General features: G+C 39.2%; 1 protein-coding gene across 11 annotated transcripts in view; it reads left to right on the top strand.

Annotated features, from left to right (window-relative positions):
- The window catches only part of LOC136764302 (sorbin and SH3 domain-containing protein 2), a 91,822-nt gene extending 82,001 nt beyond the window's left edge, over positions 1–9,821 (top strand). For 9 of the 11 annotated variants that reach the window (XM_066718227.1, XM_066718225.1, XM_066718220.1 and 6 more), the window contains 5 exons: positions 1,067–1,828; positions 2,952–3,158; positions 5,872–5,921; positions 6,452–6,558; positions 7,799–9,821. In XM_066718227.1, the coding sequence (XP_066574324.1) occupies positions 1,067–1,828; positions 2,952–3,158; positions 5,872–5,921; positions 6,452–6,558; positions 7,799–7,860 (1,188 nt within the window). In that variant the 3' untranslated portion in view covers positions 7,861–9,821. The remainder of the gene's footprint in view (positions 1–1,066; positions 1,829–2,951; positions 3,159–5,871; positions 5,922–6,451; positions 6,559–7,798) is intronic. The other 2 variants (XM_066718229.1, XM_066718230.1) reach the window with 1 other exon arrangement.
- Positions 9,822–18,768: the final 8,947 nt, after the last annotated feature.

Here is an 18,768-nt window from a genome sequence, read left to right as displayed (position 1 = left end):
TTGGTTGGTTTGAAAATAATACTAATAGAACGAGAGTCAGGGGTTCAATCCGTATCATCTCTGATATACACCCAGCAGTCCGGCTAGCTGTCTCTGTGAAGAGGAGACCTTAAGCTGGATTGGTAACAGTCCATTGAGTCTTACCGAGTGGCATCTATGTTTTCATTCCCCCAGTCTTAACTTGGTTCAAACTGTATGGAATATTTGCTGGAATTGTCAGTGTAGCCTACCCTGGAAATAATTCTAAGAAGCAAATTCTTTCAAATTATAAGCTGTGCAAACTCATGATAGTATCCTTTGCAAGCATCAGTATACATTAAGCTTCATTTTAAGCGTCGACTCAAAATGTAAAACATAGCCTTTTGTTAGTAATGAGTAATGAGTGATCAGTTGACTTTTCATTCAATCAAGCTGGAGGCTAAAGAGATTGATAGCACTGTCGTAACCACAACAAAGTCTAATTATAAAGACACCTTGAACTTGGAAGTGATTCAAGTTCCTGTCTTTAATGTAGCACACTATAACTTGTCAGTTCTATTCTGTTGCCTGTCAAAGTGGACGTCTGAGTTTATTTGCCAAGGGATTCATTAAGACCTTCCACAGTACCCATAATGGCATAAGATGTAATTTAATGATTGCTGTTAATGAAGACCTTGTTTCTACTGATCCTGGCAGCCTCCCTTGATAAGATGCATTCTGTAGTCACTGTCCACAGTCAACTGTTTCTCTGTTGTGTTAATTGCTGAGAAATCAGTTGGATCAAGGTTTACCTTAACATTGAAAATCTGTAACATGTGTAAGGATGTTTTGTGGAGACACTACATATTTTTATTTGAGCTTGATTCTAATAACTGAATAGACCTCTCCTGCCAATAAGGTTTTCAGATTTTCGATTTCTAGATTTAAGACAACTATTTCTGATGACCATTCTGATCCCCATCACTAGTTGGGGTTCATGATTAGGTTACTCCCCTAGAATATCTGCTGTTTTTCTTCTCCATTTCCTTTTCCCCCCTTCCTTCTTTTCCTGCCTGTTTTCTAAGTGCATATCTTCTCTTTCTCTAAGACTCCTTCCCGCCCACGGTTCAGTACTCCATCCCCCACACCCCACCATCGCGCCACGCCTTCCCCAAATCCACAAAAGTCCCACCTCCGCTCCGTCACCAATGAGTGGATCGCCCTGACGGTGGGGATGTCTCCCTCCAGCACCCCCGCCCCCACACCTCCTCCCTTCCCTGCCACCCTCCTGTCCAACCTGGAGGACCTTGATTCTTTAGTGTCCCTGACTCCGGCTCCTCTGCTTGGACCGTCCACCTCCCCAAGAACCATCTCATCCAGAATCAAGGAAGGGCATTTCATTCCAATCACATCCCCCAAAGCCTTCTGCAGATCCCCAGACACCCTCGACCTCCCCCAGGGTTCACTCACCCCTTCCCCCGTCTCTCCCTGCTTTGAGTCCTCCCTAAAGTACGGCAGCGGTCGCATCGCACCTTGCCAGCTCCGTGCGGAAGACTATATCGAGAAGCCATCAGTCAGTTGGTCAGATGTAACGGAGGCCGTAAAGCTGGACTCTGCCAGCAAGGGATCGTACTCCTCAAGAGACCAGGAGGAAGAGCTTTGCAAAGAGCTGCTCTCCATTATCCAAGTCAACCAGTCACAGGCGAGGCTTCAGGAGCAGGCTGGCTTTTACAGACAAGCACCAGACGTGACAGAGGAGCTCCCTGAACTGTACATAGAGGAAGAGCCCGGGGAAACCATAAAGTCACCGCTAGCGTGTAAAAGCAGATCCCCCGTGAATAGTGGAGAAACGAAAGCAAAACAACTGGAGGTATCGCCTGCAAGTTGTCGTTGTTTGTTGTTGTTGTTGTTCTTTGGTACGGTTATTTAGTATCCTTTTTAGTTTTTTTCCCCCCCTCACAACAATATGACTGATACACTAATCCTGATCAGATCTCTTTCCAAACATTGATGTCTGTATGTAAAAACAGATAAATAAATTAATCCCCATAACCCTGTACACACTGTTCAAGTATTAAGGTTTCTTTTGAAGTTAGCCACAAAGGTTAGGTTTTGGAAACAACTGATAAAGGAAAATGCAATAATATATTGATCTCATAACAGGCTTATATGTACAATAGTATATGATGAGAATTACTATTAAATAATATCTCGCTACACCCTTCTAGTACACCATCCTGATCTTCTCTTGTGCCTGAAGGTTATTCACTGTCATGTGTGGACATTTGTTGTTTCTCTGGTACTGTTATTTATCATGTAGTATATTGTATGTTAAATTAATGTTAAATCCATATAAGACCCCTTAGATATCAATAGCAAATAACAAGGGAAGTCACAAATAACAAGGGAAGAATTTTACATTAAAGCAGAGAAGGATGTACTGATCTGTCATTTAAATTGCATTATATATCACATACAAGAAACAAGCCAATCACAGAGCAGTATTTCCTATACCTCTTATCTTGTGTATAAATGTCATCCCGTTCGTAGAATTATCAGTATTTTAAAATTCATTAGTTACCAGCAATGTTTCAGGACACTTAAGTGCTTGTGGTGCAAGTATCACAGGATTTTAAAAAATATTGTCTTTATATTTAACTAGCATGAAAACACAACACAACTGTAGGTCAGATACAGCGGATAATGGACCAAAACCATTTTTAAATGGCGAGAAAGAGGGTTCATTTTTAAATGTTGTCACTGTAGAGATATTTGTCTGAATAATTGGTATGTGTGATTTATAATAAATTTAATAGGTTGTGTGAAAGGGGTTTCTCAACTGCACAGGCAAACTGCTCAAGGCCACTTATACACTAGTCCAGAAGGATGTTATTATAGCACTGCAGACAAAACTAAGAGCTAATTTAACTATATATATACTTGTTGTGGCTGAGAAGTTCCTGTTTTGTTGATTTCTGCATTACTTCTTTCAGCATCAGACTGCTGTCTCTTCAGACTCTCCACCGCCTCTCTCTTCCTCTTCTTCACAACAGCTGCCCACTCCCTCCTTCCCTGCATCCTCCTCCAAATCATCTCCCCCCACTCCCCGCTCCACACCTCCCCTGCCTGCGACCACACACTCCCCCACTCTCTCTGCCAAACACTCTCCCCGACAGGAGGCTAGGTCTCCCAAGATTAAGGTAATGGAAAGACACGACGTGTGTGCGTCTATACTGGTGTGACCTGTTTCCTGTGTTGGTCAATAACACACATAACATCCTGTAGTCCCAATTCCCGATACAACTTTAATCCAAGCATGCGTACAATGTCAAACTGTTCAATCGGGTTCATTCTGGGATTACTAGATTTGACCCCCAGAGACAGAAAAAGCAGGTTGTAGTTCTGATTGGTGCTTTTTTGCCGGAAATATGTTTACAGGGAGATTTATGAACTGAAACATTTCTAGCCAAGCATACAAAAAATCAGGCTTAGCCAAGTTATTACAGTAATAGAATATTAATGGCTTGACTTTAACCGATCAAAGCTCTCTAAATATGGAATGAACTAGCAGGGTTTCTGGCAGTTTTCAGGATAACTACACTTTTGTAGATCATGGCAGCTGAGTAATATGCCTTTGAAAGTATAACCCCCCCTCCTCTCAGCTCAGATACCTTTGTGTCTATATCATAATCCATTTATAAGCTTTTATTGTCCTTCCACTTATAGCTGTCTCCAACTGTCTTTGAAATAGGCTGAACTCTGAGAAAAATGTCTGTACAGTAGATCTTTCAATAAAGATAGCAAACTAAATTTAGAAACTGACACGAATGTGGACATAAATGAAGTAATGAATTGGGCTCACCCCACCTCTCTCTATCACTAGTACAGATTCCATAGTTTAAGAAAATATATATAATTACACAAACACAGGCCCACATTTGATTGCATTATTTAACTTGAAAGTGAAACGGAGCCAGTAAGATCTGGAGAGATGGAATCATTAAAGAAAATAATCTGATCTGTCATGACTTTGGCAATCAATCAGTCTTCTCTGTGTTTTGCCTGAACTCAGACTCATTCCACGCTGTATTTCGAAGGCCTTTTCAGACGCATGTTGACTTTGTTTGATGTGGCTGGGTGTTTTCATGACTTTAGGCCTCACTAAGTGTTTTGGTTCTTTCAGCCTGCTTTAAAGCGAGATGTTATTGTTATTGGTAAGCCGCCTCGTAGTCCAGTGATGTCTAGAAGGTCCTGCGGCTCGCCGGTTAAAGGTCAAAGTTTTTCCCCATCTCATAGGGTAGGGAGAAAATGTGCACCTTGTGTGTGATACCAACAGCTGTGGTTGTGAGTACATTGTGTCATCTTTAAAGTTCACGTATCCCTTTTCCTTCCAATTTAATGAGACGTTAATCTGATAAGGTTTTTTACCGTATTTTGATCGGGTGGAAAAAAAAATAGAAAGAAAAAGGTTTTGTAAAAGGTAAGCATTTAAAAATGATTAATCTCGGTCAGTTTTTTTTCTGGGATACCTTCAACTTTAATGGCTTGTGTTTCAGTGTGCTTAAAAGCTTAGCATTGTGAATAAATAATGCTGTTTGTTACTGTTGTGAAAAAAAAAGAAAATACATTGAAAACGAATTCTGATACGCAAAATGCTAAGCAGCTTTGTCCTTGGGTGGAAACTGAACTCCTGTGCATGTAGAAATGTGTGGGTGTGTGAAACTGCATGTGCTTCTGAAGTGACGTTTGACAAGATACAAAGAGAAGTGTGGACTTCTTGTGGACAATGTGCTGTTTTCTTCGCTTTATACTGCTTTAATTAGTGTTCCAGTTGCCATCACAAAATCGTATATTGTTGTTGTTTTTTGTTTTCTTTTTGGTTAGAATTCTTTTGGGGATAGAGATAGTATTATTGCAGACTTCAGAAAGGCTTCTTTAGATGAACGGCATGCCTTTTAAGTGAAGGAAACTGAAAGTTCGCCTTAATTAGAATAATAAAAAAATGAAATAAGTAAGAGTATGTAGGTTAGGTCTGTGTTTCCCAGTTGACCTTTGACCCATGTGGTCTTCTGGCTTTCATTTCACCTGAGGACTTGATCATTTTGACTAACACATATCTTTAGACTACTCCTTGACCTTTTTGTAAAATGATCCCAACTCTTAACTCTCCAGCAAGCTCTGAGGGGAGATTTAGGGGAGATGTGATTATTTCTCTAACATTTGAGCCCTTAAAGAATTACCAGTGATTGTAATGGGAGTGTTTGGTACGCTATAATTACAATCTGTTTGTGTATAACCTGTTAATGAAAGCAACGTTTTATTAAACTCATTGAGGACAGACTGAGCAGAATTCTGTTTGCTCAATATCTTGGCAACAACATGCCTCAAGAAAGGTATTTCTAAAACTGTGGGCTGAGCTAATTGAGACAATAGAACTATTAAGTGTTTGATAAGTCAATGCAGTTAAGAGTTTGTTAGGAATGAAAACCAGAAGGGACAGTGGCTCCTGGGCTTGGTGAAAACACAGAGGAACTGGCTTACACACTCTAAAGAATAGTCAAAAAAGAAAGAAAAAAGACATTAATTTAAATCTATATAAAATGTGTTTGTCTTCTTCTTGTTGTTCTTAGGGATGTTGAATTGTGTTTTCTGTGTATACAGCTTAAAAAAGGTGTACCTGCCAGGTCAAGACAAGCAGCCTTTCCCCCCAAACTCCTTCCGAAAAAGGGGAGTACATCGCCCTGTGTCAGCAAATGGCTTTTGACATCTTTGCGCTTGTACAAAGATTAAGTGCGGTGGCATTTGCCTTTCTATAGAAGGCTGCGAAATAGTAACATGTCGCCAGCGGGACATACAAAGCCCATGGTTGTGTGCCCACCCATATATAATCATTTTTCCTCTTTTCTTTTTCAGCCACAACGGCCAGCGTTTGTTCAAGATCCTTTACAATCTGGAGGTGAACCGTGAGTGTCCTCTCATCCACACAGTAATTAAGGATTACAAGGCTTGTAGAGTACATATTTCAAATGAAAGAAAACATTAATAAAAGCTTGTGATCTGCAGGTGGATTGATTTGAATGAGTTGCCTTACCAGAATTTGAGAGAAACAATGCAAGGATGTTGTAGAGAGAATAAGGGTGAAAATAACCCTGATCATTTTCATTTACATTTATCCCTAATTCCCTGAACAGAAAAATGTATTCATTGTAAGGAAAATGTGCAGGTTTTGGCCATGCATATTCAGTGATTTGTTTTTAATTACAATTGTGTCTATGCAGCTCTGGCACGCTGCCATGTGATGCCAGGTGAAGCCACCACTGAGTACTGTATTAATAGTTTTTTTATTAGTGAGGGGTCAAAGTTTTGATTTTAATCCCAGCCTTTGATCTGAAAAGCTCAGTTTTCAGAAAATAATAGCAGTTCTCATGTCCTTGTCAACACTCCGATTCTCATAGACTACTTTAGTGTGATTCCTCTTGCAATCTCTCCCCAGGTTTCAGGCTTTATACAACTACGCACCAAGGAATGAAGACGAGCTGGAACTGAAGGAAGGGGACATTGTTGACGTCATGGAAAAGTGTGACGATGGCTGGTTTGTTGGTAAGTGTTGATAAAGCCAAGAAAAGATGTATGCTGTATATTTTTGTGCCCTGAGTCCACCCTTGAGGAATACTGGAAAATTACTACACAAATGCTTGTTCATGACTTCTCTTGTAATTGTATTTTATTTTATTTGTATTGTTTCAAAACGTTAAGCTCCTATAGTGACCTATACTGGTAACCTCCAGGAGATGGAGCCTCAGAGCCTTGCTTTTCCCGATTGCTGTTGGGTGGTATTTATCAGGGCACACATTCTAGCAGTAAAACAGCATCAATGGACATACCAAAAATACGAATCCATAGAAACCTTTTCAATTCTGTGTGTCCAGTTTGAAGAAATTTGATTTTTAGCACAATTGCTGCAAGTCAATGGTCTCAAAACGCTAACTCTCAAAAGCCAACTAATACTCAAAAACGTGGCCATTTGTCTTACAATACTATAAATAGTAAATTCATAGTTCAATAAATGTGTTAATTTACTAGTAATAAGAAATTAGTTTCCACATACTTCCTTATTGTGACTACTTTCGGTTCTGCCTGCGCTCTCTGTTTTAATTCGCACACAGTGAGCGTAGCCTTGTGTTGACCTCGTCACAGCTGATGACATGCATAGTTCGGCAAGATAGTTCCAACAGAAAAATACTTTTAAGCACGTTCATCAAAATACTTTAGATTTCATACAGACTTGTAGAGAATACTTACAAATGTGCTCCACCCAGCTTTTGAGTATTTAAAATATCTATTAGCTGGATTTGAGAGTCAGCATTTGGAGACCATTGACTTTCAGCAATTGTGCAAAGCTAACAAAATGAAAAATTCTAATTTCTTCAAACTGGACGCATAGAATTCAAAAAAAGTTTTCCATGGATTCGTATGACTCTGGGTGAGTAAGACATCTGGCTAAAATGCCAAAATACTGAAGTATCTCTTTAACCTGCCTAAAGAAGGCAGTCTGTTAGCTACTCAGCCATATGGGCAAGGTGGGCTCACTCATTTTTTACCTTGTAATTGTCTAATAGTAGCAATAGAGATCGTCCACCAAAAGTACCCATGGATTATGGCAGGGCCTTGCAATGTCAAGTATCCAAGTCAGTGCAGTTATGCTCCCCCGGATGTAAAGTGGAACCCTGGTGATAAAAACTCCAACATCAAACCCTAATTAGGATGTAAAGTATTTATTTTTGTTGAATGACATGAAAACCTATTGCTTCTCACAGAGACTTTTTCATTTCTCTACCAGGAACCTCCAGACGAAGCAAGTTCTTTGGCACCTTCCCAGGAAATTATGTGAAGCGTTTATAATGTTGCAGCTTTTCCTCAGTGGTACAAAGTCCTGTTCAGCACAACAACTACATTGGATAAGAACCGCCATAGAGGAAGAAGAAGAAGAAAAAAATAAAACAAGGAGACGCCACAAACGTGTGTTTTTACACTCAAGATAACCTTTAGCTATAACTAGCCATCTTCATAGAAGACTATTCCAGTAACATTTAAGTCAGTTTTCTCTTATTCCAGTCATCAACTTAGCCAGGGAGAAATATGTTCAAAATAAAGAAAGTTTTTGTTCCAGGATGAAGAAAAGGAAGAAAATGGAGGCCCTGTAGTGCAAAGGGATGATCTGTTTGGAAAGGATGATTATTTTATTTTGTTGGGTTGTTTTTTTAAGTATTTCATCTCATTATTTATTAGCAGAGACATCTGTTGAGATGCAATGGATGCCAGAGGGTAAAATGTTTAAAATGTGTGGTAAGTGCGATGTGAAGGTTCTTAGTTCATTGTATTCTGATTCTGAACAGTTTTAAACTACAGCAAGGCATGATGCCATTTAGTCTTGCTGATAGATTTCACAGTTAAGATGTTACCTTGTTCCCTCTTTGCCTTTTGATTAAAGCTCGTTTCGGGGGACATCGTAACTGCACTCGAGTTAGAGTAGGTAAAATGTATAGCTCTTTGCCGTATGAAGCCTTGCTTCAGATTTAGAGGGGAAATAGGCGCTGATACAGAGGAAGTGACCAGTATGCAGTGTTATAATAGTGCCAGGCATTGTGGTTTTCAACAAAAAAACCATTCCAGCATCGTGTTTAACTGGAGTTGGACAGTTTCAGTGCATTAAATAAAAGTGATCTGGTAGTGATCGTGCTCACATTTGAAAGACGTCGGTCCTGTATTGTTTTCTTATTCTTACCAGACATTTCTTGAAGTATTTTACAGATTGTATGATTGCTGGACATTATGAATTCTGTTGATATAAGCCAGCTGAAAGACTTTTTTAAAAGCAAAAATACTCCCTTTTTCTTTATCTAAAACTGTTGTAATATGTAGTTTTCAATGACAGTACTGCAGTGTCCCTCTTGGCTCGTAATGTATATTTTCCAGGGTGAGAAGAGAACGTCACTGGAAGATTATTTCTGGTTTCTGTGGCACTGTAGCTGTATGGATTGCTGTTAGTTTTTTTTTTTTTTAACCTTTTTGTTTTTGCATTACATTGAGCACTTGATGACGCTAATTTGCTTTTTATTTGTACAGTTTTCCTGTAATTGATACTGCTAGATAAACCTGATGGAGTAAACTTTGCTTTTTAGGGAAAAAACATTTGTTTGATTTTTATTCCATTTTTTGAAAAATGCATTTTCTTCAAAATTGGTAAGCAAAACAAGACAAACTTCAAAATCATGCATTCTATGTCCAACTTTCAAAATTTGTTATATTTATATATGTTAATTATTTAAAGCATTTATGAGGGAAATAAATTCCCCCTACAAAGTTTATGTAATTGTTCAGTGACTTGTTTTAAAAATTGTTGAACTTTTTTTTTTTCTCATTGATACCTTTGTTTGCAAGAAAGAAAAATGAAAATTTTGCTGAGAATATTCAGCAAGGGGGTTAGAAATGACATTAAATTGGCGGGTTTATTTATAATTTGAAAATTTCAAAATCAAATTAATTTTGCAGCTAAGTGGTTCAAATGTATAACCATGCATTTTTATGTTATGCTACAAGAAGTATTGGAGTCCTCAACTTGTGAAATGCTATAGTGTGAGCCATCGGTACTGGTAGTGGACTAGTGTTTGACAATGACAACATGTATGAGAGAACAATCTTTAAAGCACCTTAAAGTTTCATTCTTTTGGTTTGTGCATCCTCCTATGTTTGCATCCTGAATGCCTGAACTTACCATATTGTCTGTAGCATTTTGTATGTCTTTTGTATGGAACTGTAAAATCAATGAAAATCCACTGCTTTATAAAGTCTTTCTCACCCAGCATCCGTTTCCCTTTATTATTATTATTATTATTATTATTATTATATTTCATAATCCTTTGGCCATTTCACACATCATAATTACCACAAGCACATATTTATGCAAACATTTATGAACTAGATATATATATATATATATATAAAAACAGTAGTTTTAAATCTTTGTAAAGTTATAGATTAAAAGAAATCTAGAAACACAATACTCTTGCAGTATTCCTTTGTTTTGGCGAGTTTCGGGACATAAAGCTTTGTATTACAGCAGGAGCTTTCGATTTTCAACTAAGAAGCGCAAGTAGCTTTGCTGTGAGGTCAACATCTCTCTTCGATGCTTTTTCTAATGAACTTGCAGTATGAGACCACTTTTCTCTCTATCAAATTTAAAGCAGTTCTTTCTCTGACGAATACTTAAGGACTCGAAGCAGTGGCATTCTTACAATCAAATGGTGTTTTTTATGTTTTTCTTTTCTTTTTTTTTGGAATTGTATACCTAATAAATTCTGCCTGAGCTACGTTTTTTATTTCTTTTTTTCAATTTTGTGCTGGTCCACGTTTTTTATTATTATTATTATTATTATTATTATTATTATTATTATTATTACATACCATATTAGGAATTGCATATGAAAAATACACTCACCTAAAGGATTATTAGGAACACCTGTTCAATTTCTCATTAATGCAATTATCTAACCAACCAATCACATGGCAGTTGCTTCAATGCATTTAGGGGTGTGGTCCTGGTCAAGAAAATCTCCTGAACTCCAAACTGAATGTCTGAATGGGAAAGAAAGGTGATTTAAGCAATTTTGAGCGTGGCATGGTTGTTGGTGCCAGACGGGCCGGTCTGAGTATTTCACAATCTGCTCAGTTACTGGGATTTTCACGCACAACCATTTCTAGGGTTTACAAAGAATGGTGTGAAAAGGGATAAAAACATCCAGTATGCGGCAGTCCTGTGGGCGAAAATGCCTTGTTGATGCTAGAGGTCAGAGGAGAATGGGCCGACTGATTCAAGCTGATAGAAGAGCAACTTTGACTGAAATAACCACTCGTTACAACCCAGGTATGCAGCAAAGCATTTGTGAAGCCACAACACGTACAACCTTGAGGCGGATGGGCTACAACAGCAGAAGACCCCACCGGGTACCACTCATCTCCACTACAAATAGGAAAAAGAGGCTACAATTTGCACAAGCTCACCAAAATTGGACAGTTGAAGACTGGAAAAATGTTGCCTGGTCTGATGAGTCTCGATTTCTGTTGAGACATTCAGATGGTAGAGTCAGAATTTGGCGTAATCAGAATGAGAACATGGATCCATCATGCCTTGTTACCACTGTGCAGGCTGGTGGTGGTGGTGTAATGGTGTGGGGGATGTTTTCTTGGCACACTTTAGGCCCCGTAGTGCCAATTGGGCATCGTTTAAATGCCACGGCCTACCTGAGCATTGTTTCTGACCATGTCCATCCCTTTATGACCACCATGTACCCATCCTCTGATGGCTACTTCCAGCAGGATAATGCACCATGTCACAAAGGTCGAATCATTTCAAATTGGTTTCTTGAACATGACAATGAGTTCACTGTACTAAACTGGCCCCCACAGTCACCAGATCTCAACCCAATAGAGCATCTTTGGGATGTGGTGGAACGGGAGCTTCGTGCCCTGGATGTGCATCCCACAAATCTCCATCAACTGCAAGATGCTATCCTATCAATATGGGCCAACATTTCTAAAGAATGCTTTCAGCACCTTGTTGAATCAATGCCACGTAGAATTAAGGCAGTTCTGAAGGCGAAAGGGGGTCAAACACAGTATTAGTATGGTGTTCCTAATAATCCTTTAGGTGAGTGTATGAGGTACTGTAGTTATAGTATTATACACATTTTAAAGGTTTTTCTCAAATTATTACCTGCTTAGTACAGCCACATACTATACTATATTGCAGTATTTTCTCATCTACTAAATCATACTCCAGTGCAGTACTATATTAGTGTACTCCAATATTATTGTATAATAGTACTTTGTGTTAATTTATAGAACTGTATTCCTTTTGCAATTAGGCTGCCTGCAAATCTGTGCTTTTATGTCTTAATGAAAAAATGCAAAAGTTTGGGCACCCCTTGGCAAATTACATGTTTTGTCGATTTTCTAAGTGAAAAGAAGTTAAGACAACCCCTTCAGGGAACAAACGTAAACTTGTCATATGTCTGGAGGTTTTAATGCACAGTTACTATTTTTTTGCTGAATTGAACAGATTGAAAAAAATAAAATGGTAAATGTGGCAGGTGCACAAGTTTGGGCAGTCTTCCAGTTGATCCATTAGTGTAATTTATTTGTAAGGTCTCAGAACTTAATTGACTCATTAGGCCTTAATCTAAGTCAAGTGATGACAATTCCAGAGCTTAATAAATTCTCTGACTCTTGGAAACCTCTCGGTGTCAGCAGCTGACTGAGTATCAGCAAATAAACATAATTGACTCTTACAAAGCAGGGGAAGGCAATACAAATATATCTAAATGCTTCCTGCTTTCAATTTCCACTGTTCTAATGTCATTTAGAAATGGAAGTTAAGAGGGAACAAGACAAGATCTGGGAGACCAAGAAAAACTGATAGAACTGCTCGTTGATTGGTCAGGAATGCAAAGCAAAACCCCTTAACTCTGCAAAGGACCTGCAGGGAGGTTTAGCGGGCACGGGAGTAGTGCTACACCAGTCCACTGTGCAGTGTTGCTTGTACAAACATGATCTGCATGGAAGAGTCATCAGAAGGAAGCCTTACCTGCGATCTCATCACAAAAGTCAGCATCTGAAGTATGCAAAACAACACTTAGATAAGGCAGAGGCATTTTGGAACCAAGTGCTGTGGTCTGATGAAGTAAAAATGTTACTCTTTGGCTACAATCACCAAAGGTAAAAAAGTAAAACAGAAAAACATTTGAAGGATAGAACACCTTGCCAACTGTTAAGCGTGGGTGTGGATCTATTATGCTTTGGGGTTGTGTGGCAGCCAGTGGCACAGGAAATATTGTGTGGGTCGAATGGATTCTACTAACTATCAACAAATCCTGGAAGCTAATGTACCACAGTCAGTGAAGAAACTGAAGCTGAAAGAGGTTGGATATTACAACAAGGCAATGATCCAAAACACACCTCAAAATCAACCATTAAATACTTAAGGAAACGAAAGATTAAGGTTCTGGAATGGCCTTCATAGTCCCCGGACTTGAATATTATAGAAAATCTGGGGGTAGATCTCAAACATGCAGTGTATGCAAGACGACCTAAGGATATTTCTGAACTAGAAGTGTTCTGCAAGGAAGAGTGGGGGAAAATCCTAAATCAAGAATAGAAAGACTGTTAGCTGTCTACCAGAAATGTTTGGAAGCTGTGATTTCTGCCAAAGGGGGTGTTACTAATTACTGACTGATAGGGTGCACAAACTTTTGCACCTGCCACATTTACTGTTTTATTTTTTTCAATCTGTTTGAAATTTAGCAAATAAATAGTAGATGTGCATACAAAGTTGCAGACATATGTCAAGTTTAAGTTTGTTCACTGCAGAGGTGGTGTTTACTTCTTTTCACTTAGAAAATCAACAAAACATGTAATTTGGCCAGGGGTACCCAAGCCTTTGCATACAACTGTGTGTATGTATATACTGTATATATATATATATATATATATATATATATATATATAATTAACCAATATGTAACTGATTTGTATAAATGGTAAATTCATAAATTGATGCTTTAAAAGATACACAAAGAGACTAAAACATAGTCAAAAGCATCGTAATCATAGTATTTAATTGAGCTACCTCATGCAAACAATATACACCTGGTATTCTTTACACCAATGGGTATAATTTATTTTCCACGATGTTTAATTTATCTTTTAAACACACTCGAAACCGAAATTTATCACCAGGAAAAACAAGCAAACAGAAAACTGAGATAGACAGACATTAAAACGACATCTTCCAGTAAAAAACATAAGGCATTTGTTTGTGCTACTATTCCCCTGCAGAAAAAAATTATAATCCCAAATGATGTGCATTTCTGACTGAACATGTAATGTGGGAGCAATTTCTATAGCAGGTCAATTAAGAAGGGAATATCTACCCTACAATTGCTGAAATGCACAAGACGAAAATTGTACAGCTGTCTGACAGTGTACCTGCAGATGCAAAAGATCAGTAGGTTTTGCTTAATATTTTGTTGTGCTCCAAGGACTATCGAATACCTCCAAATTGAAGATAATTTAAAAGTTGTACTACAGTGTTCTAAGTATGCCAAAGCTGTACTGAAAGGCAACCCAATTTATTTTTACAGAGTACATGCCACATGGGCACTGTAGTACCCAACACGTGCTACAGTATATCACAGTATTGCTATAGTATATTATGCATGCTATAAGTACCATAGATGTTCTGTAATATACCATGTGTGCCCTATAATCTACCACTATATTCTTCTATACACTTTACTGTAGTGTTTTGTAATACACATCAGTACTTTTTCACCTGGGAATCTCTAAACTCCCTTTCTTATGATCAATATAATGAATAAAGGAAATTATATTAATGACATGTTGCCTATGCTATCAATTAGGTCCTCAGCAGGAAGTCACGTGTTACTTCATGTAAAATGACAATAGAAATCCTGCCGGTGTTTTCATTTGTGCCACTGGCCTGAGAGGTCACCGGCTGTAGCCATGCAGAGGAAAAACTGCCAGCTTTCGCTGCACACCCAAAGAGGGCAAAACTGGCATCCATGCTTAACAAGGGTGAGGCGAAATGAATTGGAGCTTATTCCACTTGTCAGAGACTTAGGGAATCCCTCTGCGCAGTCAGCCAGAAAAGCCAGGTGGCTTCCTCTGGAGTTCCCCGGCATAATATCAGTGTGGGTGGGCTGGCTGTGGACACAGACAAGTGGTCACTGGATAGGGAAGAACAACATAGACATCTGTGCCGAACAGGTTATGTTTGCAGCAGTATTCAGTGGTTAGCAGTTGGAAATTCACTGAAGTGTAAGGGTAGTGAAACAGAATGTACTTCCAGTGTGACAACGTGATTTTGTTGGGCTGTTTTTGAGGGTTTCGTAGCCATCTAAGGTAGGGTTCGTCAAACGAGGTCCCACAGGTTTTGTGTAAACGTTCAGTCCTCGATACATGAATACTCGCATCCATTCGAGCTGATTTCAACCATTTACAGTGGGCTCCAAAATGACTGGCACCCCTGACTGGCAATGCACAAACAATACTTTAAAAAATATAAACAATATAATTATAGAGATAAACTCAAAATACCAATATGTTTCAATGGAACCAACCAAAATCATACAATTATGTAATACAACATTAATTTCACCAAAATCAAGGTTTCATAATTATTGGCACTCCTCATTTAGTACTTAGTGCAACCACCTCTAGCAAGGATAACAGCATGGAGTATTTTCCTGTAATGTTTGACAAGGTCAAGGAACACATTTGGAGGGATTTTGGACCATTCCTCTATGCAGATCCTTTCAAGATCCTTCACATTCTTGGGTTTGCGCTTATCAACTGCCCTCTTCAACTCAGCCCACAGGTTTTCAATTGGATTGAGGTCCGGCGACTCAGATGGCCATGGCAGAACATTGATTTTATTGTCACAGAACCATTTGTGTGTGGATCTTGAGGTATGTTTTAGGTCATTGTCTTGTTGGAAAGTCCACCTATGGCCAAGTCCCAGCCTTCTGGCAGAGTCAACCAGATTGTCAGCCAAAATTGCCTGATAATTGGTGGAATTCATTATGCCATCAATCTTAACCAGTGCCCCTGGATCTCTGGAATTAAAACAGCCCCAAAACATCACTGACCCACCACCATATTTCACCGTGGGTATGAGGTGCCTCTCCTTGAATCCATCTCTGTTTTGACACCAAACATGCCGATGCTGTATCTGACCAAAATGTTCAATTTGTGTCTCATCTGACCAGAGCACCTTCTTCCAGTCATAATTTAAATGACGTTTGGCAAACTCCAAGCGCTTGCGTCTGTGTCTTGGGGTCAGAAAAAGCTTTCTTCTGGCAACCCGTCCAAAGAGCCTGTGATTGTGGAGGTGGCGTCTGATGGTGCTTTTTGAAATCTGGTGACCCCAAGACGCCACCAAGGCCTGCAATTCTTTCACAGTGATTCTTTGGGATTTTATTGCTTCTCTCATCATCCTCCTCCCTATCCTGGGGGCAAAATGCATTTGCTTCCTCTACCCGTGAGGTTTTCAACTGTTCCATATCCTTTGAATTTGTTAATAATTGCCCTGACAGTGCTCGGATATACACTCACCTAAAGGATTATTAGGAACACCTGTTCAATTTCTCATTAATGCAATTATCTAACCAACCAATCACATGGCAGTTGCTTCAATGCATTTAGGGGTGTGGTCCTGGTCAAGACAATCTCCTGAACTCCAAACTGAATGTCTGAGTGGGAAAGAAAAGTGATTTAAGCAATTTTGAGCGTGGCATGGTTGTTGGTGCCAGACGGGCCGGTCTGAGTATTTTACAATCTGCTCAGTTACTGGGATTTTCACGCACAACCATTTCTAGGGTTTACAAAGAATGGTGTGAAAAGGGAAAAACATCCAGTATGCGGCAGTCCTGTGGGCGAAAATGCCTTGTTGATGCTAGAGGTCAGAGGAGAATGGGCCGACTGATTCAAGCTGATAGAAGAGCAACTTTGACTGAAATAACCACTCGTTACAACCGAGGTATGCAGCAAAGCATTTGTGAAGCCACAACACGTACAACCTTGAGGCGGATGGGCTACAACAGCAGAAGACCCCACCGGGTACCACTCATCTCCACTACAAATAGGAAAAAGAGGCTACAATTTGCACAAGCTCACCAAAATTGGACAGTTGAAGACTGGAAAAATGTTGCCTGGTCTGATGAGTCTCGATTTCTCTTGAGACATTCAGATGGTAGAGTCCGAATTTGGCGTAAACAGAATGAGAACATGGATCCATCATGCCTTGTTACCACTGTGCAGGCTGGTGGTGGTGGTGTAATGGTGTGGGGGATGTTTTCTTGGCACACTTTAGGCCCCTTAGTGCCAATTGGGCATCGTTTAAATGCCACGGCCTACCTGAGCATTGTTTCTGACCATGTCCATCCCTTTATGACCACCATGTACCCATCCTCTGATGGCAACTTCCAGCAGGTTTCTTGAACATGACAATGAGTTCACTGTACTAAACTGGCCCCCACAGTCACCAGATCTCAACCCAATAGAGCATCTTTGGGATGTGGTGGAACGGGAGCTTCGTGCCCTGGATGTGCATCCCACAAATCTCCATCAACTGCAAGATGCTGTCCTATCAATATGGGCCAACATTTCTAAAGAATGCTTTCAGCACCTTGTTGAATCAATGCCACGTAGAATTAAGGCAGTTCTGAAGGCGAAAGGGGGTCAAACACAGTATTAGTATGGTGTTCCTAATAATCCTTTAGGTGAGTGTATATTCAATAATTTGTGGATCTTCTTGTAGCCATTACCAGATTTATGAAAACCTATGACCATCTGTCTCTTTTGAACTGCCAGTTCGTTTGTTTTCTTCATGACAAAGGGGTATTGCATGTGTGTTACCTCATTTTTATACCCTGGTGAAACAGGAAGTGATGTAATGGCTCAATATAGCTCAATATAAGACTTTGATAAACTTTAATAAGTGGAATATAATTCCTGGTTTAATTTTGGTAGATGTCATTTACAATAATATTTAAGGGTGCCATTCATTGTGAAACCTTGATTGGGAGGACATTGATTTTTAATTAAATTTTGGAGCCCACTGTAAGTAGATCATTCTAGAGATAAATACATCATTTGGAAAAGATCCCTGAATTCCCCCTCAAGGACAAGATTTCTCCTGAATGAAAAAGTCACCCATTTAACTGATCAAAGATCTACATGTTTTCATTCGAAATGTGGTGAATGAAGAAGACATATAAAACTGTGGGGGATTTGGGCTCCCCACGACTAGGATTGAAGATTGATCTACGGACACTAGCCAAGACTAATAAATAGTGCGTGTTCTCTTTATTCGGTTATTCTTTCTACCACAGCACTATGACACAAACTTTTCAAGTGTGTTTCATCTTTATCTAAGAACCTAACTAAGGGAGTTTGTTATCACTCCTACATAATCTCTGTCCACATGATGCGCTGAACTATTTCCTCTGTACACCCACACATCTATGCTCGGAGAGGAGCCTCTAATCTTACAATCTGTTTTTTTTTTCTTCATTAGTTCAAGGCCTCAAATTTGGCCCGTTGTCCTCAGACACACTCAAGACATTCACACAGGCATCTGTTTTCAGAGTGACTTCCTATTTGGTTCACGTTGCACTGTACCATTCACACGAGACCTACCTACTTATCCTAACTGCAGTCTTTGATACATTGGAAGAAACACAACCTCATAATAGATCAGTTAATTTGTAATGAGGTGTTTGTGCTTTACTATACCATAAACCAGGTTAACACCAAACATGTGGGAGCTAACAGTACAGTATTCTAACAGGACCTAATATTCTGTATTCACTCTCTGGTTGTCAGTACAGATCTGGCTCAGTACCCCTGCTGGCAAACGTGTTCATGCCACTCTATAAACAGCAGTCTGTCCTTAAGCTGCTTTTATTTATATAAAGGCTATTTGGCTCTAATGGTCCATAGCAACCACTACTAAATAAATAAACCATCCAAAAGCTGAATTAGCTTAGATTTTAGTTTTTTTCTTTTGTGTTTGTTGTTTTAAATTAAGTGTTTGTTTTTGTTTTGATCTCTCCATTTTTTCAATTTAATAAAAGATCATTAATACAGATCCCCACAAGAAAGCTCTGCAGGTCTGAAAGATTTGCATTCATTTTGGGAGCCAGTTGATGATGTGATACGGTTTATGTTTAA

This window comes from Amia ocellicauda, chromosome 12 (assembly GCF_036373705.1).
Source record: "Amia ocellicauda isolate fAmiCal2 chromosome 12, fAmiCal2.hap1, whole genome shotgun sequence".
NCBI classification, from domain to species: domain Eukaryota; kingdom Metazoa; phylum Chordata; class Actinopteri; order Amiiformes; family Amiidae; genus Amia; species Amia ocellicauda.
Note: the sequence above shows the minus strand (reverse complement) of the source record. Positions and strands in the feature narration are given on the sequence as shown.